The sequence below is a fragment of the Eucyclogobius newberryi genome, unplaced genomic scaffold (genome assembly GCF_026437365.1).
Source record: "Eucyclogobius newberryi isolate DKJ021-1_F unplaced genomic scaffold, fEucNew1.0.hap1 SCAF_19, whole genome shotgun sequence".
NCBI lineage: Eukaryota > Metazoa > Chordata > Actinopteri > Gobiiformes > Gobiidae > Eucyclogobius > Eucyclogobius newberryi.
In genome coordinates, this window is record NW_027315823.1 from 15,650,171 (window position 1) to 15,674,955 (window position 24,785).

The window sequence follows — 24,785 nt, forward strand, 5'->3', positions numbered from 1 at the left end:
TAATGAGGGGACAATGATATGACACGGTTAAAAGCTAAACAAATGTGTCCTTTAAGTCCAGGTAACTGAGATAAAATAAACAAACATGTTTTCCCTATACTGCACTGCCAAGTATATACATTTTATCTACCGATTCTCTCTTTCTTGCTTTGTTATTTTTTGGAACAATGTTCACTTGTGTTATTTTGTCCCTCAATCACTTAACCACTAATCACAAAAATATGTAATTTTCAAATATATTTAATGTCCCGCAAACATTCTGTTGATATAGACCATAAAGGGCATAAAACCTTAACCTTGATCCAACCACAGCTGCAAATTTGAAGAATGAGTCTCTCAAATGTGGAAGACTTCTTGTCTTATGTCATTCAGGAAAAAATCTATAACTTTGGATTTACTGCATTTAGTCCCGTTTGTGAACAGGACCACACGCTTATCTGATTGATTAATGCCCCTGTCAATCACGCCCATCTGAAATTGAGGAGACAGTATATGATTCCAGACGCAAATGTCTTTGACAAAGTGTGTGATCTTGTATTTTTGCACATACTGAACAATTATAAAGTATTTTGATTAGACAAAGACCTCCACTGACAGAAATATGGTTATTGTTATTATTGCAGGAAACGGCAAATAAGTAGAATTCCTAACAGTCCCACATGAAGAATTATGTTCTTAATGGTGTCATTGCTACCATCAGCCTCACCCTACCACAGCATGAGCCTAACACCCCACACACTGCACCTTCTTGGGCCTTAATGCTGCTCTCTTCTTCTCAATGTCAGGAGGCTCTCACTCACCCAGTGGAAGTGTATCGACTCTCAGTCAATACTGGTAAATGAAAGCAGGCAGCTCATCTCTGCGCCAGGGAACCATGCAGGTCTACAATCAAGCCATGCATCCAGTGAGCCAAGCAAGCAAAGATGGTCATTTTCCCGACAATGAGACATAATTCAGAGGGTGCATGTATGGTCAGAACCAATCTGTAGACCGTAACCAAGCAAATGCACCTTTGTATGACGCAGGAGCAACAGTTAGAAATTGAACAGCTTGTAATAAAATAAAGCCAAGCAACAACCACTGCCATGGCTGGGACATGCTGCTTTTTATGCAGAATGAAAACTGTGCCTCATGTGTTCCGATTGGTTTTGAACAAATCCTATATGCTCTGTTATCTTTATTTTTACTTCACTAAAAAATATGTAACTTGCAAATGAAACAGGATTTTATTAAAATGAACAGAAGAGAAGTACAACTCAAAAGCAAACACTTAACAAAAGAACTGTGGCAGATTTTAATGCCGACAACCTCCCACACCATTACAGCAACATGAATCACACAATCAACCTAACACTAGTGAAGTTACAGTGTAAAAAAAAAAGAGTAGTAGAAGGAGTTGAACTGTCAATTGCTGCCCTTAATCTACAGTAAGAGGCTTCTAACTGATTGCCTAACATACATGCATGAAGTATTCATAACAGCCATGTGGAATACTTGACTCCCTGAAAGTCGGCAAACGTTGAATTGTCGAGCCTATATGTCACCCTTTCCAGCGTCTCAGCCGGGTGACATATGGAAAGGCATTGAATCCTTCAGCAGTGTCCATTGTGGCAGCCGTGAGTACAATCTTCATCCCTCCTGTCCGGCACAAAGGCCAGCTTTCATTCCACTGTAGGCAGCCTGGATGTACACCAGATAACCTTATCGATCACCCCTTTGGCTTATACTGCTGACAAATGTCTCAAAGGCTTAATTTCAAAAGGGGGGTTTCAAAATAAGATTACTGATTTTTATCACCGGGCAGTAGACAGTGGTGGGATGATAAAACACATCAAAATGGCAGCGGAGGAGCCGTTCAAAGAACAAATAAATGGACAATGGCATGTGTTAGAGCTGGAACAGGAAAGTCAGGCACAACCGTGTGGCAAAGAGCAGGTAAATAATGGAAACATTGTTAAATGCCCCAAATGATTTATTGGAGTAGCAAGTGTGACTCGAGGGTAGATTAGAAGAGGATTGGTGGCGTAAGAGCAAAACTAAATCTACACAAGCAATAAGAACATTTCAGCTTAGAGCACTCTTAAAGCAAATATCACCATGCCATCTGTCCAGCGTTGTCAGCCGCGATCAGCCAACTTTTCCACAGCTTTAGTAAATTGTGGAATGCAAGGTTCAGAAAGCTCAAAATATAGCTTTTTGGAACGTTTACAGTTTCCATAAGAACATACATTTTGAGCGGCTTTGTGAATAACTGAATAGCAATAGCATAGCAAGAGAATATGTATTTAGAATATATATTTACATGAAATAAAATGGCTAACCATTTTTCAACAGTTGTATGCACTTTACCTGAAAAGTGATTCAAACACTTAAAAGAGTGCATCACTCTTGTACATTCACAAAATTCATCCGGACTCTGTTTTTAGAAAAACACAATGTTTCGACTTTCATCCAAGAGTCATGAGTACATGATTAGCTAATCAGGTGATTAACTAATCAGGTGATTAGCTAATCAGGTGATTAGTAATCAGGCACTCAATGAGGAGGGAGTGAACGTCAATGTACAATAGGATGTAGATAGCCCATGACAGGGCTGTTAGTATACAAAGAGGGTTGTCTCAAGTGAAACCAAAAACACCATGTATTAATCAGAGTAGGATCAATATCTGAGTTCCCAGACTTGATTTGCAGATTGAGAATGACTCTTGTATGAGTGTTGAAACATTTTGTTTTTCGAAAAACAAGTGTCCAGATGACTACAACTGAATGTTTTTCTACAATGGAACACTGCTGGACAAATGAGGGATTACACCGACATTACAATGGAGACTAATCTCTGGAATCTAAACCTGACACCTAATCTAAATGAGGACTAAACCAGGACCAAACCAAGTCTACATCAGGACTAAACTGGGTTTAAACCAGGACCAAGGACAAGTGTGAACACACATTTAGCCTGTGCGTTCCTCCCACAACCCGAACTGTTTGCATCAGTGATACATTTACTCTTGTCCTGGTTTGTCCTGATTAATCCCTGTTTAGTTCTGATGTAGACTTAAGGTAGGTAAGGTTAAGGTACACTTTTATTGTCCTGTTCCTGACATTTACTCACACATGAATGCGTGAGTAAATGTCTCAAGCCTGTGGCTAACTGACCACTATATCATAGAATGATACAGATGTGCACGAATGCAGTTTGATGTTTTGTTATAAAACATCAATGGAAAAATGGAAATAGATCAGAATAGACAATTAAGTCATCTAGAGTGTGCAATCTCTCTAAAACAGACTTGTTTTGAGTGTGTGACAATTCTTGTGAAAATATTTTCCAAAATTTCTGGACGACAAGAAAATATAATTTTTTTTTTTGGCTTATTTGTTTTACAAAGTGTCACTTCTCATCAATAACTCCTACATGTCAGTGTGCTGTTTGTTTATGCAGAACAGAAAAGGAATAGGGACTGAGTGATTTGTGATTGCTGTTATTCAAATGTCGTCTCTGTCGTCTCTGCATAATTAAAAGATATTTTGGGCATAATGAGCAGCTGATGTGTGTATAATTGTGTATCATATGTCTTGTGAACTTGCACTGTTTTAGTATTGGAGCTGTTCTGTTGTTCCATCAACAACCTCTTTGAACATTTCAGTGCATGTTGATTTCATGGTTTAGTTTTATATATATACAATAAAATGCTGGGCTATGAGAGAATAATTCCCCATATTTTGACTGTAGTAACCAAAGGATAATAATATTGAGTAGCGATTGGTTATTCCTTGTCTGTTAGGTACTACAAATAGAAATTAAGACACAAAGCTAGAACGTCATTAGTTAGAGCCAAATTCATTTTTGATACAGTCAACCACTTCACTTGCTTCAGATTCTGGCACCAGATGCAGTTTATGTACACGTGTAGTATGAAAGGTGCGTTGAGAGTGCCATCTGGAAATCATTATGAGAGCATTCATTGTGAGAACCAGAAACCAGAGAGCAAATGCTGAACACAAGAGTATTTAGAAGTTTTAACACTGATTTGATGATGTTATACAGTGTTATATATGTTAAGTATTTTTATTGACAACAATCGCGCCTTTGGAGTGGTTAATGGCACTACTTTTTGAGGCTAATAAATATTTCACTTTTGTTTATTCATGCTTTGTGCCAGTTTTGGTTTCATGTGAATTGGCCCTGTAATTACAGACACATTCTGGAATGTTCTGATGTCCCGTGAATGTAACCATTTGTGTTTAGTTTGAAAGATAAAAACTTTTATATAATAATGTGTAAAGATAATTTTAATAAGCACTTTGTAAACACTGTATATGTTTTAATTCTTATGTGAAAACGTAATGGCATTTTCCAATCTTTTGCCAAATATGAACATAAAAACATTGGAAAATGTGCCATTAGGCAGAACAATAGTGCGTAGCAACAGTAGTGTGTTCAAATACAGTTAAGGTGTTTGTAAAACAGAAAAAAAGGAATAATCAAGTAAAAGCATTTAAATACAAACTACGTTATTTTCCACTGCGTGCACGGCTGGATGCCTCTGAGTCTGAACGGCCCTGACAGAAGTACTCGGTGCCAGTCAAATATTCATGTGGTGCAGGCTGACCTACCATAGAAGGAGAGCTTCCCCTTGACGGTGTTCATGCCGCGGGAGTTCTCGGCCACACACTCGTACGTGCCTGCGTCCTCTTGCTGGAAGTAGGGGATTTCCAAGACGCCACTGGCCTTCCTCATGTCTACTTTTCTGGGGAAGGGCACTCCATCTGTCCTCCTCCAGGTGATGGATGGCACCGGGCTAAACACAAAATATATGTGCATATTACATTTGTTTTTTTTACTTTGTTTGATTTAAAGGTGGTATGGACGATTTTTCATTTATCATATTTCCTCGTGGCGTGGATAAATCATTTGTCCTGCCACGTATCAATCATAAAACGCACCTATCGCTCACCTGCAGCCGCGTCAGGCTCGTCCCCACGTTTCCGCGTGCCTAAGCGCATGGATCTATCATAATATAGTTCCCTCAGTGTACGGGGCAAAATGAAGACGGAGAAAGACAGTTCGAGCTGACGCAGAAGTGGACAGAAATCTACGGGAGACGAATGATGCGATGCGATCCGTTGCGCTGATAAACAAACGCACGTGTGTGTTGTATCGGTCCGCACGGGGAGTGCACATGCGCACTTCCGCCTGCGTTTTCAAATCGCTGATCCTCGTCCATACCGCCTTTAATAATAGTATAATGATAACAATATGCTCAAAACCGCCAGCAGAATTTAACTAAACACAGTGAACTTTCAGAAGTAGCAACTATAGTTATTCTCTAAAAATGTATAACGTGTACATAAATTATGATCACATCAAAATAGTTATTAAGGGTCTACTAATGGTCATATTGCCCTCCCCTACAAATTATAATCCCCTAAATAATGTATTAGTAGAAAACTATTAACCTTTCTGTCACACCTATGTACTACGTCTTGTCCAAAAATACAATATTAATGAGTGATTAAAACAAGCACTAAGCAAATATTTATTATTTAACAGTCATAGCATAGAAAAAATGCTTCTTGTGTGGTCGATTATTCTTGTATTGTCCATCATTTGGGCTTGTTTTTGTATACCTAAACATTTGTGATTATTGTATATATCAATATATCACATTTTACAATGAACAAAGTGTAAAACAATGACTTACGTAGGCTATAGTGTATTACTAAGTAGGTGCAAAATGTCTTCTTTGAATAAAGATACTATAAAAAATGGGTTTCGTGTAACAGGAAGTAGTTTCACAGTACAATACCAATTCTGACTTGGTAAATTGTGCTCGAAAAGGCAATAAAGGAACTAATCTCATTTCACACCAGGTATTCCCAAATATTACTGTGGACATTTATGATTTATGTATGATTCATGCCAGTCTGCTCTGTGAGGAAAACACATTTAAAGTGAACTTCCCTCTACCCCTGCGAGCTCTCAAGTCTAATTTCTTGGATGCACAGCCAGTCACCAAACACAAGCAGTATGTTTTAAGGCAGGCAAAGTGGTGAAGGGCATTAATAAAACATGCCGTTTCTCTAGTCAAATTTGGTCTTTTATATTGCAGTGAGCATGCTGGGTTGGACGCGGAGCACTTACTTTCCCAGGGCGAAACATTCCAGCTTCACCGTAGATCCTTTGGCAACATGTACCACCTCGGGAAACCGCACCTCAATTTTGGGCTCGTATTCTCCCATAACTCCTGAAAAACAAGAAGAAATGAGTGTTCAAGCTGTTGCAAGGAAGTAGGCTTTACAGGACAGTTGCATGTCTCACGACTCCTTAACAACTTAAAGTGACATAGCATTGCAGCTAAAACGACTGAAAATGTCCTTGTTCAAACTCAAAAGCGGCAAAAATTCAGAGGTTATTTTAATGTTACAAAGTCCCCGAGGTTACTTGACCTTATGAAATACAATTTTGGGGGGTATTGATTAATTTAAATGTTTGACTCAACTGATTTCTGACAATCGCTGAAAAGTTGGAAGTACTAAGGTAACAGCTCTTCAATGGACAAGCACTGGCTGAATAGGGAAATACTCTGACTGCTTTCATATACTTTTACACTGAGAAGAGATTCATTGTCTCAGCTGTGAAAAGGCGCTGGGAACTGCCACAGTCTGCTAAGCATCACTTTGACAAGCGCAATAGCACTAAAGCTGCACGGACAATTGTTGCTGTGCATGCAAAATACTGTTCTCTGTGGAAATACTCCACCAATCCAGCACATTAAACATGTAAAACTGTGAGGTGATGGATGAATAAAAACAACATACAAATAAACATAAAGATATTCATTTATAGCCGGACAGGAGCTTCAAAACAACCAAACAATCCCAACAGAAAAATTAAATGTGGCGAAATGTTTGAAATCATTAACAACATTTGCAGACGTTGCATTTGGACTGAGAATGACTTTCTGATAAACTGATGACACATTATTTCAGATTTGTTAAGATTCTTTTTTTTTTCTTGACAAAATTGATTTGCACTCCTGATATAACTTAAAGATTTTTTTTTTATGAGAAGTCAAGTCATTTTCTTATTACCGTATTTTCAGGACTATAAGTCGCACATTTTTTCATTGTTTTGGCCAGGGTGTGACTTATACTTAGATACTTATATTTACACTCTGGAGTGACTTACATGTGATATTATTTGTTAATTTCACACTTGCAACCACATTTCATACTTCAGTGCGACTTATATATGTTTTTTTTCTTCTAAATTATGAATTTTTTGGCTGGTGCGATTTATACTCCGGTGCGATTTATACTCCGGTGCGAGTCCGGAAAATACAGTCGTTTCCTTACTTCCTTAATATTTTTTTCTTTATAAACCTTTCTATACTTTTAGCCAAGTGTATCACCGATTGTATAATACAAATAAAACTGCCTGAACCTCTTATACATCTTTTGTTTGTGTCCCTGTTTTCTTAAAAGATGCTGATGTTACACTCTTGTTCTCTCTTTGGAAGGACAATGAATGCACTTTAAGCCCTTCTCACCCCCCTCTGTCACAATAGCCCCCTCCATCGCTGCAATTCACGGCTGTGGCACGCAAATAGCTGAGGATATGAAGCAAACAGGCCAATTTGGTGCGGTTGACGTGGCGAGACATGTGCAATAGGGATGGTCCGCGAGCGAGTGTGAAAGCTAATTCTGATCCTTATCACAAGTGTCTCATTCTGGATGTGAGCTCAGAGCGATCTGCCTGGAGGAGACAGGGAAGAAGTGGACGGGTAATTGTCCCAGAGCAGAGCCTTATGGAGAGAACACCTGCTGGATCACATGACACTGAGGGCGACAGAGCAGAGGCAATGAGGGGGAAACTATAAGAGATGAGAAGCTGATTTTTTCTTCTTCTTTTTTTGTTTAATTTGTTAAATGTAATGATACGACCGATATTATGTCAATCCAACAGAAATGTGTTTAAACATTTATTTTCACATATTAGTTGGTGTCTTTTGTAGCACTATGAATGCTCTACTCAACATTCAAAATGTTGCATATCTTCAAAACAATAGTCACCATATTTTCTAAATGTTGATATACTGCCTATCTCTAGATTTATGTTAGGGTTAGGGTTAATAATTAAGGCTGATGCTATGCTGATGCCCCCTGTCCCATTATGAACCCTGGCATTTGCAAATGGCGGTTTGTGGGAAAAAAAGGTTGAAAAGTTGAAATTCACAACCTTTACAATAAGCAATGTTTCATTCACAATACAGGCACAATTTACACGCAACAGACACATTTTTGTACACTACTGTGTAATTTATATGAATTTTGGCCCTAAAGGTTACGGAATTACCTCTATCTATATGTCTTGTCTACCACCCATGTCCCACCAGAAAGTGCTTCACCAAAATTGTTAAAATCAAATATAATCATGTTCACAACATTTTAGCACACCACGATATGGATCAAGATTTTGTACTGCACTCACTGCAGCTCAACACCTTACTTCACAGGCGAATGGATTAATTGATTATGATTAGGTACATGAAGCTTGTTTCCCCAGTAAAAAACAAGAAATAAAAGTCAGACGCAAAATTAAAATGTGTTTGCTAAAAGCAAACAGCAACAGCTGAACCACAAAATGTCACAGAATAAATAAACACATAAATAAAATGGTGCTCCGTCTTGTATTCTGTGTAATGTATTACAGTGACATAATGTGGTGCAGACTAACACTCAGACCTGCATAAGATCAGCCGCTGACACTGACCTTTGTGTGTACAGCTCTGATAAGGTCACGAGCAGTCCCCCCCCCAACCCCCCTTATGCAAAAGACAGAAAAGGATTAGCAAAAGCGAACATGATTAACCTTTAGATTTCCCTCCAGCTTCTAAAATCCACTTGTCCTAATTCACAGATTTCAAACTAGTAATAAAATAATGAAGGGAATACATAATTTATAGGTTAATTCCTTTTGTAATAAGTTACATTGTTGGTGTTACACAATTTAAAAGCCCTGTAGGTATAATTCAATGGGCTACAGTAGATTCACTGAGCGTGGCATGGATTCTGGTAAATAATAATGGCATATTGAAATTACAGAACCTATTCGACAGGTATGGAAACGGTTGCACAGCTCATTATTTCCCATCAAAAAGTGAATTAAACAGCAAAATATTTACTCAAGAGTATTTTTTTTTTTTTTAAGTAGTGACCCAAATTACAGAAGTAAATTAAATTACCGGTATATGGTGAATGTGTTTTACTGAGAACCTGTTAATATATATTATTATCTATAATATTTAAGTTAATGTATAGGCACACATTCTGAAATTTCCAAAGAATAAAAAGTATACATTTGAAAACCTTACACAAGTGAGAGTGCAGTTACTCAAGAATATGTAAAAGTAAAGAAAAATAAAATACTCAAAAAGAACAATTTCTCTAAAACGTTAGCCAAATACAACTGATTACTACCCAGCCCCTCCACCTAAATCTTATCAAAGTATATTTCAGATTGTAATTGTGGCTAAATGGACTAACATAATTCTCTCACAGACAATTAGTCCGTGCAATAGAAAAACAAGCCCGTTCATTTTAGAGAACTACAAACCACTAGCGTGTCTGTGTTGTGTGCATGTAGTTCATTAGTGGATGATTAGCTCACCGTCGCTGCGTAGGACCAGTGGAGTGGGTGGGCCCTGCACCCTGCTCTTGGTGACAGTGTTGGTGACCACGCAAGTGTAATTGCCCACATCAGAGGGCTCCACCATAGCGATGTACAGGTTCCCTGTCTCCTGAGAGATGAAACGCCTGGTGTCCTGCTTCACAAAGGTGGGGTATTCGTTAAAAATCCAGGAGAATACCAGATCTGAGGGAGGAAGAAGAAGAGATACATGCTTATTATAAAATTAATGATATCCTCTTATCAAGAATTTACATATCTGGATCGGCATTGATGTGGACAAAGCTTTCATTCGCCTTAATTACTGTGTGACAAGGATGAAAAACAGGACGTATCACAAGCTTGTGATGAGAAAAAGGAAAAATGGATTATGCATTTAAGTAATACAAATCGGAAACTAAAATCTCAGAGCCAGAGAAACCCTTTTGGTTCAAAGTGTATATGGTTTAGCCTAAATTCTTCAGTAATACCCTGATAACTTTGGCAATAAGGTGGTTAAGGCTACAATATTTGTTCATCAGCTGCACTGTTCCTTTTACAATTAAATGGGAGCATATATAGTAGCCCTACTTTGTTTAGTATTTGAACTATCTCGAGTGACGTAGCCACTCCCTCTCCAAAGAGAGTTGGAGAAGCGCACGGTAAGCTGCACTGTAAGAGACAGTTTAAACAGATGCAGAGAGATCAGGGGCACAGCTGTTAAAGGTTTGAACTCCACATTCAAATTATTGGATGCACAAGGAGCAAAACGGTCTTAAGATGATAAAAAACAGCCTCATATCAACTAGAAACAGTGAAAAAGAACAAATGAAACAGGAGGTGCGATGCATAGAGTTGGCATGGCTCTGCGGAGCTGACACGATGGCGCGTGCAAAGCCCAAGTGGTTCAAATTCTTAATGTCTCAATCATGTTTTCATAAATAAACAGAAAGCATCAATGGTTTTTAGCCTTTAGTGTTTACAGAGCCTTTATCTGTTCTACAGAGAAGCAGAAGAGCTTTAGGTATAATATATATATATATATATATATATATGTGACTGACCGTGGCTAAACCAGTTACATGTCTACCCGGAGACATTTTGAGTTATTCACAGATTCTGAAAGTGTGAATTCAGAGCTTTCCAATGATGTCTCACTCATGTAGATCTGAGAATATTTGAGTAAGTTGTGGTCATTTGAATGTATACAACTCTCAAACCCATTCACTGAGAAAACGGCTTCCAAAGTTTCTCACCGGAGTGAGCCCAGAGTCACAGGGGGCGGGGCTCATTTGCATCTCATTGAGATAAGCCCTCCCCCCTGTCACACTGACACCACCTCCCCCTACAGCTGTCACTGAAGACTCAAGAGGAGTGTTGTTATTGATGGTAACTGGACTTGAATCAGAATTAGAAGTTACTATATGAAAATGGAAATACTTGCAAAAGGCCCTGAATAGAATCAAAGAATCAGAATGAGAATAGTGTTCATTGCATTTGTCGATAAACATAATTCACAGGTGATTCAGTGCACCAACAATGGTGCACTGAATGATTCAACACAAACAACAAAAGATAAGATAAGATAGCCTTTAATGTTACAACGCAGTAGATACAGGGGGAAAGGACAGTAACTTATAGGAAGTTTAAAAAACACTCTTAATAGAAGAACTCTTATAAACAGATGCCAGGGCCAGGTATACGAACTGCAACGGGTCCATGGCTTTGAATATATGAGATATGAGATAATAGATATGATATGTACACCACCAGAGTCTAATTACATCAGAGATCACATCCTCATCCTCTTCTTCGTCTGTGCACTCTTCTGTGCTGTGACTCTCGGCTCTTGGCATCAAAGCTGTAAACAAATAACAGGACATTTAAATGGCTAACTATTTCACATAAAACACTCATTAACTATTTTTTTTTTTTTTAACACAATGTGAGAGTTTCAATATAAATACCTGAAGTGCTGATAACTCTTGATCTTTGGAAGCCGTCTGAAGAAGGGACTCGGATGCTTCTGCCAGTACTGCGAAGTTCTTGACAAACACTTTGCCATCCGCCGTTCCAACAAGCTGTGGGATATTGAGGTGAGACTCAGGAGAGCTGTTTTCCACTACCTGGTGACAAGGGCGACACTGTAAAAAAATGAGAACAGAAGAAACATATCTTAAGCAGAGAGCAGCACTGAAGTTTTGCCAAGCTAATGTTTACACATTACAGTAGTCAAATAATATAAACTAACCTCAGCGATGTCTTCCAAAGTGTCAACCCTGGTCTTCATGTACGCTCGCTTGATAATCTGATGATCTGTGCGTGGCCTGCAGCTTCTGATGTGTTGGAGAAGCTGTTTCCACAGTGATTTGAAGCTTGATGTACAAACTGCAGGCTCACCTGAAAAACAGATGTTGCTTATGGTTAATTATACTCTAATCATTAAAACACAAAAATCACCAAAATAATGTTTTACACTTACCACGCTCCTTAGCAGACTTCACGTAGAGACAGGTCATGTCAGTCAGGGTGTCTTTGCCAATTCTGAAAAGGGGGATAAAAGGATTAGGGTTAACAGTAATATGGGAATAACACGCTTCACAGATAACAGTTCACATTGTGACGTTAACGGTGTATTTAAGATGCAAAACGCGGAGATATTGGGACATCTGCCCTCGGCTAGCGATGCTAGCTAGCTCACTTGAGATAACACGGCTCGTAAAAGCAAAACACTTGCAGAACAGCACACCAAAACATAAACATACACTCGAGTTTAAAACCGGCGCACATTAAAGTGATTAAAAGCGGGTGTTTTAGTCGCAAAGCTTACCTGGTTCAGCCGTCCTGTTGTCTCTTCCAACACCGTGCACAGAGAGACACACAGGAAGCTGATAATGGCCAGGCAAGCGCGTGATTGGTTCGAGTGACGCAGTGCGTAAGCCATGTGACCAGAAGTGGTATCGGGAGTTGTAGTTTTTTTCTCTTCCCTCGCCGAAAAATAACCCGATAACATAGCAAAGTTTAGCTTACAACTTAGCTCCAAATAGCTGCGTTTAGCTCCGGGCCTAACAGCCGGTTTAGCAGCATAAAACAGACACAAAGCACGACCCACGGGTCAAGAAATACTACATAAGTATATAATTTGTACAGACAAAACGCCGAAAAATAATCCGATAACATAGCAAAGTTTAGCTTACAACTTAGCTCCGAATAGCTGCGTTTAGCTCCGGGCTGTGGGGGTAACAGCCGGTTTAGCACCATAAAACAGACACAAAGCACGACCCACACAACCCACGGGCCAACCCACGCCGAAAAATAACCCGATAACATGGTGATAACAGCAAGTAGTCACGTTAAGCCCGTATTGCAGAGTGCACTGAAGCAACATGTTAGCTTAGCATTAGCTCCACCGGAGCAGACAAGTAAGATTCTAAAGTGATCACGAGACTGCCTTAAAACACAGCGTTAAAGCAATAATTTAGTAGTAAAGTAAAAGTGTACCTGAGTAAACAGTTCCGTTGCAATGTAGTCCAGGAAATGTAAGCTCTGAAGACTGTGCTCTGCAGACGGTCTGGAGTAATGAGACGAAAACACAGAGCATGCAGCTGGCCATGCGGATCACAGCTGATTGGTGGAAAATGTAAACAATACGTTGGCTAGAAAAAGGTGACGCCCCCCAGGAGAGCAGGAAAAAGACCCGAAAACTCCACATTTTTAACAGCTTAATGTATACGTTTAAGACAACCAATAGTGTTATCTGAAGCACACAGGGGCTTATTCATAACTTCAACTAGCACATTCTGCAAAAAAATGAAAATCACAAATTTGGGGAAAAAAAAGTAAAATGCTGTTTTTCTCAGTTTCACCGAGGCCGACATGGTCCGACAATTGCGGTGGCGAGTCACATATACATATACATATACATATACACACATATATATATATATATATATATATATATATATATATATATATATATATATATATATATATATATGTGTGTGTATATATATATATATATATATATATATATACACACATATATATACATGTATACACATATATACACGGAGGACCGGTCCTCCTCAAGTCCAGGATGATGGCGCCCCATCATCCTGGACTTTCGACACGGAGGTTAAAGTGAACGGCACACGGAGCTAATGCTGCAACATGAAACAAATGCAATAAAATGCATAGTTATAGCTCAAAACACCAGGGATAACTGGCCTCACTCAACATAAACTTTTATAAACAAGATTCTTATTGTAAGTTATGTGACATAAACACAAATCAATTTATAGCTACTTTAACTGTTTACAGACAGTCATTTGACAAGTTAATTAGTCCTTCATATATATTCTTTATATACAAACAGAACAGTTTGGACTGGTGAAGTGAAATGTTCCTGTTTGGGGACATAGTTACCGGCAATGTTGGGAAAGTACACTTTCTACAGGTTTAGTTCATAGTTCACACATTTTAACTAGTTCAGTTCATAGTTCATAGTTCATAATTCATAATTCAAAATTTTGAACTAAGTTCACAGCTCCAAAAAATGAACTAGTTCAGTTATTTTTTTCAATATTATGCTATAATGTTTCTAAATTATTTCCACAGCCCAAATACAACCACAGGCAGCAATTATTTTATTAGTTTAATGCTGAAACTATGTGTCAGATTTCATCTTCATACCCAATTTGGAATCCTTACTGTTTTCTACAATGAAGAAGAAAACACGTTTTATAAAAAAAAAAAAAAAAAAAAAAAGACAATCTGGTTTTAAGATTATTTGTCAGCTCTTAAGTGTTTGTTGAAGGAGAGTTTATCATCGATCCAGATGCCCAAGTATTTGTAATAGTGTACTTGTTCAATCACATTACCATCAAGCGTAAGAATAAAAAAATGTTTTGGGTCACTAGAGTGTCTTATGGAGAACAGCATACATTTTGATTTATTTGAAGTGATTAATAATCTTAAATTTACACAGTTTTGTTGGATGGAGTGAAAATCCTCTTGAACATTTTGAATTACAAGAAGGTGCCTTAGAATACAGAATTGCATCATCTGCATACAAGTAGATGCTACTGTGTTTTAGATTATGCCCAATTGAGTTTATATAAATTGTAAATAACAGTGGTCCAAGGACAGGGCCTTGAGGAGAACCTTTATTAAGGCAAGGCAATTCAGATTGAAATCCATCTGCAGAATCAGCTTGAGCTCTATTTGTGAGGTAATCTGCAAACCCTTTTTTTAGAATTTGTGTCGAACCCAAAAATAGCATCCAGACCAAGAGAATACAGTGATCTACTGAATCAAAGGCCTTTGACAAATCAACAAAAACAGCAGCATATTCTTCATGATTATCCAATGCAATAGCAATATCATTTATAACTTTGGTAGCAGCTATGCCCTGGTCTAAATCCAGACTGGTTGCTATTTAAAATGAAATATTTGGTTATTAAAATGCCTTTTACTATGTGTTTTAGAGTCCGTATAATCAAGAAAATTACAAAATACAACTGTATTTATCTTTTTTATTATCAACTAGTCACAATTAGTGGATTAATCGTTGCCGCCCTAAAGGTCACACATCATCGTGACCGTCTATAGGCAAAAACTCAATGACTTAACATTCACTTTCTTGGAGGTGCATGAACATTAGCACACCCAGAGAGAACCATCAGTAACAGGAGGAGAAGATGAACTCCAAAAGCAAATATTGTGCACTCCTGGGACAAAGGATAGGGCCAATAATCCATTTGCTGGCGAAGACTCTAACCAGTTTCCACAGTGCCCTCACCATATACAGTATTAGAAGAAAATAAATGCTCTCTCTCTGTGCCTTGTTTCTGTTTTGTGCCCCTTTTATGTAGTTGAAAAAACTAACAAACAGACCATGCTCTTCACTAGTGTAAACACATCTCCGAAACTGTCTCTAGAGAACCAAAAAGGCTAGATAGTGTTCTAATACTTATGAAGTGGTATTGGCCACGTGCTAACTGACAGCTCCAAACCAATGTCCCGCTGAGCTTTAATCAAACCCAAGCACTTGTTAGCCCTTGCAATTAACCAAAACAGAAATGGTGGAGGCCCTGGTGATGTGCCGTTTATCTCTGCATGTGTCGCCTCTCCCGCTGGCTCACAGCAAAACCCAGGCTTGGCTTTGGACCACAGCTCAGAGTAATGGCATCATGGAGATCCACTGGGGCTACGACACTGGGAGGCAGGATAAGGCATGTTTGTTTGTTCCCCCCCGTGCCGGTCTTTGGCTGCACACCTGCTCTCCGGCTCTGTGCTTCAAACCCTGGTGACTGCACAGCACAACACCACTGAGAGTGCAAATATAATGAGATGTTTCCCACAGCTGGCCAAACAGTGTTCAAAATCATCCGCAGCATTGATTTTATGGGTTACACAATGTGATGCTGTGTAAAAAAAACAGGGCATTTAGGAGAGGAAAGGAAGGAACACACACTTTGGCTTTTTCTTTGGCTTTATTTTATAACAGTGTTACCACATCTAAAACATACCTGGAGTTGTATTTAGCTTCATTCATGGTAGTTTGATGAAGCCGGTTTAGAATGTCCCCTCCCTTCCGGGCATGTGAATTTCCCCAATCTATCTTTAAGTCCATAAATCAATGCAAGACTAATTAGGAGCATTTCTGCCTCAAATCACGACCATTACAACTGCTTGCCAGCATTAGCGTGTCCGGGGAACGATAGAGTCAATTCCAGGCATGGGAAACGCCAGAGTGGCATGAAGTCATGGTTTTTGTAAAGAATTCTTTCTAAAACACGAGTTGTGAAAGGAAATGTGCTCAAGAGCATGTTTAAAGGCCAAAAACAATACAAATAATGCATTAGTTGTCCTTTAACCATAATCTTTCCCATGGATGATCTCTTTCATCCTCGATACTTTACAAATACACCTTTTCAGGAGCCTGTGATCAGTACAAGCATCCTGTAAGGTGAACATACAACTTTAAAGGGACTTGCCCCTTTTGTAAAACCAATTAAGTCAGCTCTGTATTGGCCAGATTGTGCCAAGTGACTGCCAGATTAAAGTCTAATTTGGACAATTCAGTCAGAGCAGTGCCTCCAGTTAGCTTTACAACCCTCATATAATGCTGATTATATGATCATACTTCATACATTCTGTAAATGTGGACGCTTGTACAATTGTAAGGTTTCTTCTCACAATAATAGTAATATAAAAATATCAAATTCCTATCATATTAATTAATTCTGATAATTTAAACAGATTACAAATGGTTTTCCTACTGATGTAGCTCCCTGAATGCAAGACCTTGTTTGTGCGTATTAAAAAGTGACTCATTTCATTTGAAAGAAAGATTTGCAGTCTGCGGTCGTCCCTGAAGAGTCCGGTGTGGTTTGAGCCCGGGTTAAAGATCACTTTGCACAAGTCAAAATGAATGAAGCCATCTCACTTTCAAGAACCACAAGAGAGGCTTCAAAGCACACTGCCGAGTCCTGAGTGAATATTCCATCTCCTGCACAGCACACAACAGCCAGCCTCTTCTGCCCTGAATAATGTCTTATAAAGAGTTCTTGAAGGGGCGAGCAACAGGCAATAACAGAAGAGGGTTTTCAAATTCAATCACAGGCCATATATATATATGGCCTGTGATATATATATATATATATATATATATATATATATATATATATATATATATATATATATATATATATATATATATATATATATATATATATATATATATATATATATATATATATTATATATATATATATATATATATAATATATATATATAATTTTACAATAATGATGATAATGAATCATGAATCTACAGTAACTAATTTCTAGTTCTTTCAAGCAAGCTAAAATGCAAAGCAAAAACATCTCCATGGAGACAAGCAGCTTGCAGACGCCTCACCAAAACAGTTCTATAGTGCACCTTTAAAATGCACTGGTGAAATCCAGATGAAACCTAAAAAAGTATCAAAATATGTATAAAAATATGGACCTATGCGTGAGAGCATATGGTATGTTCAAATGATGCCAACCTTCAATAAATAAATAAATACCAATAAATCCAAATTGGCGCAGGCTGTAAGTATAATTTGTATTACAAACAGGAAGCAGCATTTTGATGGAATACAAATGTAAGGGCAAAATGTCATTATTTTTTTACACCCTTAACTCCCAATGTGACATATATGTTAGAGCAACGTTACAGCTCTCTGACCGTATAGAAGGTGGAAGTCTAAAAAAAATATCTGTAATTGTGAGATGTGTATGGTTCATGTTAAGTGACAAAAACATAACAACAGCATCATCTTAACGCTCAAATGATTAAGTAAAAGCAAAACGTTGTGAATGAAAGTGCTGTATTTTGTGGTTGACAGTGTCGCAGTGGCTCAGAGTAAATGTTTTATAAATCTATAAGAGCTAAAGCAAAAGCTACAGGACAAACAGGATCTTATTATTAAGTGTCTGTTATAGAAAAGACTGGCTGTTTCTTGAGCTAATAGTGAGTGAACATGTTCGGCCCAACTTAATTTCTTTCAACATAGCCGACATTACAAATTAAATTCACATTTCTTTGAAAAGTTATTGCTGTGCATTATGTGATAGGGGCTCAAAACAATGATGTACAACGGGCATCATTGTTTCTGCCCCTTTCACAGCCTTTAATACACCAACAGACAGCTAATGTTAACGTTCTGTTCAAAACCAACAAGTCGTGGTCATTCTTGGCTTCTGGAGGATTATTTACAAAAACAATTCCAGACATTTTTTTTTTTTATTAAATATGCTTACAAGAAATGAAATTAATACAGAAAACATATTTTAATAAGTTGAAAGTGGGACGGTCCACAACCTAAATTTCCCAGGCTGAAATCGGGGTCCCAGCATGCCCGTGTGTGAGTGAATAATGTGCAATACACTTGGCAGGCTGCTGTGTCCGCTATAGTCACTGACGTCAGCCTGTAGCTCTAATGTGATTAATGTGAATAGCACAAAGAGTGGCCTGGCCCGCTTCTCCTCCTTCTGCTACAGGCCCAATTCACAGCCAGCCACTACACTGTCCCCAGGGCCCTACCCCTGCTGCCACCACTATACATATTTATCCGGACACATGCAATATGGGCCATGTCCAAACTACCATCTGTCAGATGGTTTGGAAAACGATCATCACTAACCTCATTATTGTTATTAATAAAACATACAAAAACGCTGAGGGAAAATAATATGCCTTTTTAATCAACCAATTGCATAACATTTGTTAGTGGTCAAAATGTGCTTAGTGACAACAAATTGGTCATTTGAGCAGGACTAATTTAGTGATTGCAGACGTCATTATGGTCATGTGGGAGGGTTGCGCACCGAATAATATGCAGTAAAATAGTTTTATAACAAATTTACTGCAGCTTTAGGATATGGCTGTTAACCCCCCAAAACATCAGAATTTGCACCACTCCACAATGTAAAAAGTAATACATCAACATCATATATTTGTATTTGTATCTGTATCTACCTGCGTTGTATCAATGAAATTTCCCCATGTGGGACAATAAAGGAATATCTTATCTTATCTTATATAATGTGACACTCCACAAAAAGAATAAATGTCAAATGTACAATATCTGTGTGTTAAAGTAAGTTCAAATGTGCTTCATCAAGACAGTCATAGCTGCTGTTAACACAATATCTGCATTGTTTTTGTCTCCTAAAGATTATAAATATTTCACACAAATTGAAAAAAAAATAATAATAATTGTTTAGTTCTTGATTATGCCCATTTGTCTGACTTTCAGACCTAGCTTTGACTTTTCTGCCATTTTCATCCATCTTAAATTGATACTTGATGACACTGTTTGTCAGACTTACAGTAAAACATTGGAGGCCAAAGAGTGGCTGTATCATCACGCTCGACCAGTTTAAACATTGCATCTGACATCTTTCTTTGGGGAATGAACAGAATCTAATCTGAGAAAACTGGTGTATTACAATAATCAATGTTATTTTGGGTCTTCTCCCCCTAGACCTAAAGTTTCAAAGCTTCTTGGTCTATGATGAAAATGTATTTTAGCATATCATTTAGCATGTCATCAACAATTATGCTGTCGATATTGTATCACACCCTGGACATTTACTGTTTCACCTGGACACACTGTGATGATATAAAAGTATATAGATGAGATGAGGAGAGAGGAGGAGAGAGGTGGAGAGGGGTGGAGAGGAGGAAGAGGTGGAGAGAGGTGGATAGGTGGAGAGAAGAGGAGAGAGGTGGAGAGAGGAGGAAAGAGGTGGAGAGAGGAGGAGAGATAAGGAGAGCGGTGGAGAGGGGTGGAGGAGGAGGAGAGAGAAGGAGAGAGGAAGAGAGAGGAGGAGAGAGGTGGAGAGAGGAGGAGAGAGGAGGAGACAGGAGGAGAGAGGAGGAGAGAGGAGGAGACAGGAGGAGACAGGAGGAGACAGGAGGAGACAGGAGGAGACAGGAGACAGGAGGAGGAACGGTGCTGATCAACAGATCTGGCCCAATCAGCAGTCTAAAACTAAAATATATGAAATCTTAAGCACAATTATTAAAAGGTGTTGATAAAATACTGTCATAAAAGTTAATTCAGTTCCCTCAAAATACATGTATGTATTAGGATTAATAGGCCTATCTAATATTACACCGTGCCCCTTTAAAATGTCCACATTGATATTGATCATACTTTTAGCATCAAAAGCTTTTCTCTTTTGAAGCCCTGGACCCTGTTGTCTCAGTTTCAGGCCAGCAAACGTCAGCCACGCCTTAGAAGACATGACTTTTAGTGAACACATGGCAGTGTTAAAGCAGCTGTCGCCCCACATCCCCCTCATGAGGCCGTGCAGCAGGCTCAGGACACGCTCGGCTTTAAAGCCTGGGCTACAAGGCAACACAGAAATAGAAAAACCAGCGGAGCCTTACCCAGTGATTTCTATGGCCGTTAAAGGTCCATCCCCATTAGAACACAGAGGTCAGTGACACCCTGGGTGGGGGACTAAAGGCGGTAATTGAGCAGCACAGTGAGCGCGGCCGGGGCCCATTAATGTGAATGCTGGAGAGAGCCAAAGTGACAGTGTGGCTCCTCCTCAAGCTTGTGACTCACGCTGACAGACAGGAGGGAAGTGGACCATACAGGTGGGAGAAACTAATGATTAGCTTAGGGGAGACGCTCCTGTGTCCCACGCACTGTGTCTCAGGCTCCTGTGTCCCATGCACTGCGTCTCAAGCTCCTGTGTCCCACGCGCTGCGTCTCAAGCTCCTGTGTCCCACGCGCTGCGTCTCAGGCTCCTGTGTCCCACGCACTGCGTATCAGGCTCCTGTGTCTCAGGCTCCTGTGTCCCACGCACTGTGTCCCACGCACTTGTGTCTCACCCTGCTTTGTCACACGCTCTTGTGTCTCAGGCTCCTGAGTCCCACGCGCTGTGTCTAACGTGCTGTGTCCCAAGCGCTATGTCCCACGCTCCTGTGTCTCACACGCTGTGTCTCACACGCTGTGTCTCACACGCTGTGTCTCACACGCTGTGTCTCAGGCTCCTATGTCCCACGCGCTGTGTCTCACCCTGCTGTGTCTCACGCGCTGTGTCTCACCCTGCTGTGTCTCACCCTGCTGTGTCTCACCCTGCTGTGTCTCACCCTGCTGTGTCTCACCCTGCTGTGTCTCACCCTGCTGTGTCTCAGGCTCCTATGTCTCAGGCGCTGTGTCTCACGCGCTGTGTCTCACCCTGCTGTGTCTCACCCTGCTGTGTCTCACCCTGCTGTGTCTCACCCTGCTGTGTCTCACCCTGCTGTGTCTCACCCTGCTGTGTCTCACCCTGCTGTGTCTCACGCGCTGTGTCTCAGGCTCCTGTGTCCCACACGCTGTGTCCCACAGGCTATGACGATGACAGTAACATCAGGTGAAAGAAGGAAGTATGTAATATGGGAAACTGTGGAGGTCAGATTTCATGTTGTGATGACCAGGCTGCAGTGAAATGTGGAGGGGACAGAATTGCTTACTTAAAGAATGAGTTCGACGGCCATGGACTGGAGGGAAACTTAATCTTCATGTTGTTTCTCAGTGCACTCTGACCAATCACGGCTCTGACTGTGGCAGCACGGGATTTAAATGTTCAGAACTAAGTAAAGAATACAATTTTACTTCAGCACATGTCACACCATCAACAAAATAAGGCAATTTTTCTTTTTAAGATTTTACTTTTGGTTCAGTATGGAAAACAAAGAATGTCACCATTGACCTCACACGCTGCTCTCTTTTTATCATTTTGAAAGGCGGAGAAACAGAACTCGCTCATGTATCTTATTTTTTGCATGTAAAGTAATAGCTGCTTTTACAGCTATATTGTAAAAGCATCTATTTGGGTGAAAATAAGACTACAGTGCCTTTTCTGCATCTAAAAATAGAGCATTTTATTATACGAGAAGCAGGAAGTGCACCATTAGCATGCTAATATTTGGTAGCTTTACTCTCTCTGAGCGCAGAGATTCCTGAAAAGTGTTCATAAACTCATCACAGTGAATGTTTAGGATGCTGGGAATGCATTAGGTAAGGGAGCGATACATGTGGATGGCTGCAAACAGTTTAAAATGAACTAGTTCTGTTTTTCAAGATTCAAAACAGCAACATTAAGATTCAGAAGGACCTAAAGTGATTATGGATGTATTCATGTTTACTCAACTTACTTTGATATGTGAGAGAGCTCTAAAAAGAGGTGTTCTGGTCAACATTACACATACTAAATAGCTACTCTTTAATGAGACGTAATACCTGTAAATGTAACCAAAATAAACCAAACACAAAAACTAATCGTCTGACTAGTCTGTCACAATTCCTAAAATAAGATTTCCGTTGAAAATCAGTTATTACATCAGCCGTTACATTTGTCATGTGGCACCGCCAACCTCCTTTATATTGGTATCAGCTCTCAAAAATCCAAGTTGGCCCTAATTTAAAGTCATCACGAATCATTGTAAAAAGAAATAGATGATGAAAACCCCACTTTGTGTCGCTCCTGAACACATCTGTTCAGACATGGTTTGAATCTTGATAGGCAACATGTTAAGCAACACTATGTCAGTCAAAGTCGTGTAGTCATTGTAGAAAAAGCTTCAGTTGTAGTTGTCTGGACACTGTTTTAGAAAAACAATATGTTTTGACTCTCATCCAAGAGTCTCAATCTGTGATTCTAGTCTGGTACTCGAATACTTACTACTATACTACTATAGTACTATAATACTATTCTGAATAAGCCCTGCCCACCGGGCGGAACCTCCTGATAATAGCCTGTCCTGTTTTTGTTTTTGTTTACTCTGTGAGTTTCACCTGAAACCAATATTCTTTGTTTATCCTAACAGCCTGTTTTCAACAAAAAATGACTCCTTAACTCCTTTTTCAATCCATCTCTTCTCCCTGCTTCTTAAAGCCACAAACCGCTCCTTTAAGGAGTGGGGAGGGGTGAAGAGTCTAAGCAGGAGAAGATAAAAAGTAAAGAATGCCATTTTGTTTGGGGAAAAAACGAATCCCTCTTTAAACAGAAATTGAGGTTTAAGGTTAAATCTTTCGGCAGTGTCCTGTGGCATTAGGGGCGGAATCAGCTCTGGCCATTCTGATGCTAATTAGGTACTTGGTGATGAGGGAGTTGCAACAAGGTAACAATGGGATTTCTATGGCCCATTACAGGGCTGTTAGGATAAACAAAGAAGATTGGTTTCAGGACAGGCTATTATCAGGAAGTTCCGCCAAGTGGGCTGGGATATTCAGAGTAGTATAAGTATTTGAGTTCTCAGACTATAGATCCATAGATTGAGAATGACTCTTGGCTGAGAGTCAAAACTGATACTTTATCTACTATTTCAGTCAAACTTATGGTTTGGTGCAAGAAGTCTTCAGTAAACCAGATTGTTATTTGGTCATGTGTTTTAAATGCACAGTGTGTTCCAGTGGCTCATGTGGCTCTGGTGCAAAGCAAGGACTTGCATCATTCTTTCACCACATTAGAGAGCGTGCACTGGGACATTCGGGACAACAGAGAACCTCAGAGGTCCAGCTCTCATGAGACACAGCGCACGTAACAGCCACTGCCACGGGTCAAGTCACAACAAGATTACAGGAAGATCATACAATATGGTGGGGTGGAGAGAAGAAATACAGGTAAGTAACAGCACTGTGTACATGAAATTAAATAAGTGAAATGTATTTGTGTAACCTTATCATAACTCTGATTATGAGTAATAAACCCAGGATAAAGTTATATCTTAAACTTCACTAGTCAAATGACAACGTTTTAGATGTGAACACAACTTAAAATGCATGTAATTATACAAACTGACTGAAAGAAACATATGTCAGCCTTGTGCTAAACAGCTGAGTTGATATAGACAAAGTAGTCATGTTTTTGTCATTTGTTATTTTCCCCATGCACGGCAGGTGACGCGGCTGCTCTTGTGGGAGATGATCTCGGAGGAGCGTTGGATTTATGTTTGCGGCGACATAGCTGGAGACACAGTAGGAAGCACTCGTGCTAGCAACTAGGCTGTCAACACAAGTCTGTAATGAAGCATGTGTGAGTGAGGTGAAGGTCTTCCGTAGATCTTGACACATTGACAATTTGACATTATAGATCTGTTGATTATGCGACAAGCGAGAGTTCTAGATTTGAATTAATGACAAAAACATTTCTCAGCAATCCCCCAAGGGCTACCTTAGTCAAAGACCTTTACCTCTGTTTGAGGCATTGTTCACTGCAGTCAGTAACACAAAGATGTGTTACAACAAAAGGTGTCACAACTATTAGAAGAGGAGGAGGGTAGTACTCTTTAGTACATTTACTTGAGTATCTTTTTGAAGAAAATGTACTTTTTGGGAGTTGCTTTTGCTCCTGCTTGAGCAATATTTTGGTTGAAGTAACAGTACCTAGTAAATGTTTTGTTTCCTCTTTCCATTACTGTTTGTAGATAAAGACTGTTCATCTTGTCTTCTTTCTTCAAATAGATGGTGAGTGTACACCAATAATCATGAGACCTATTCTCTGATATTGAAGAAACAACAAAACCATATTTGTGTTTGTGTAGAGGAGCTTGAAGATAGAAAGTA

At 39.3% G+C, this 24,785-nt stretch overlaps 1 protein-coding gene across 2 annotated transcripts in view; it reads right to left on the reverse strand.

Moving 5' to 3' along the window:
• cntn4 (contactin 4) overlaps nt 1-24,785 on the reverse strand; it is a 139,431-nt gene that overhangs the window by 57,845 nt on the left and 56,801 nt on the right. For both annotated transcript variants that reach the window (XM_072451880.1, XM_072451879.1), the window contains exons 5-7: nt 9,674-9,877; nt 6,146-6,248; nt 4,618-4,802 (exon numbers count right to left, since the gene is read on the reverse strand). In XM_072451880.1, coding sequence (XP_072307981.1) covers nt 4,618-4,802; nt 6,146-6,248; nt 9,674-9,877 — 492 coding nt within the window. The remainder of the gene's footprint in view (nt 1-4,617; nt 4,803-6,145; nt 6,249-9,673; nt 9,878-24,785) is intronic.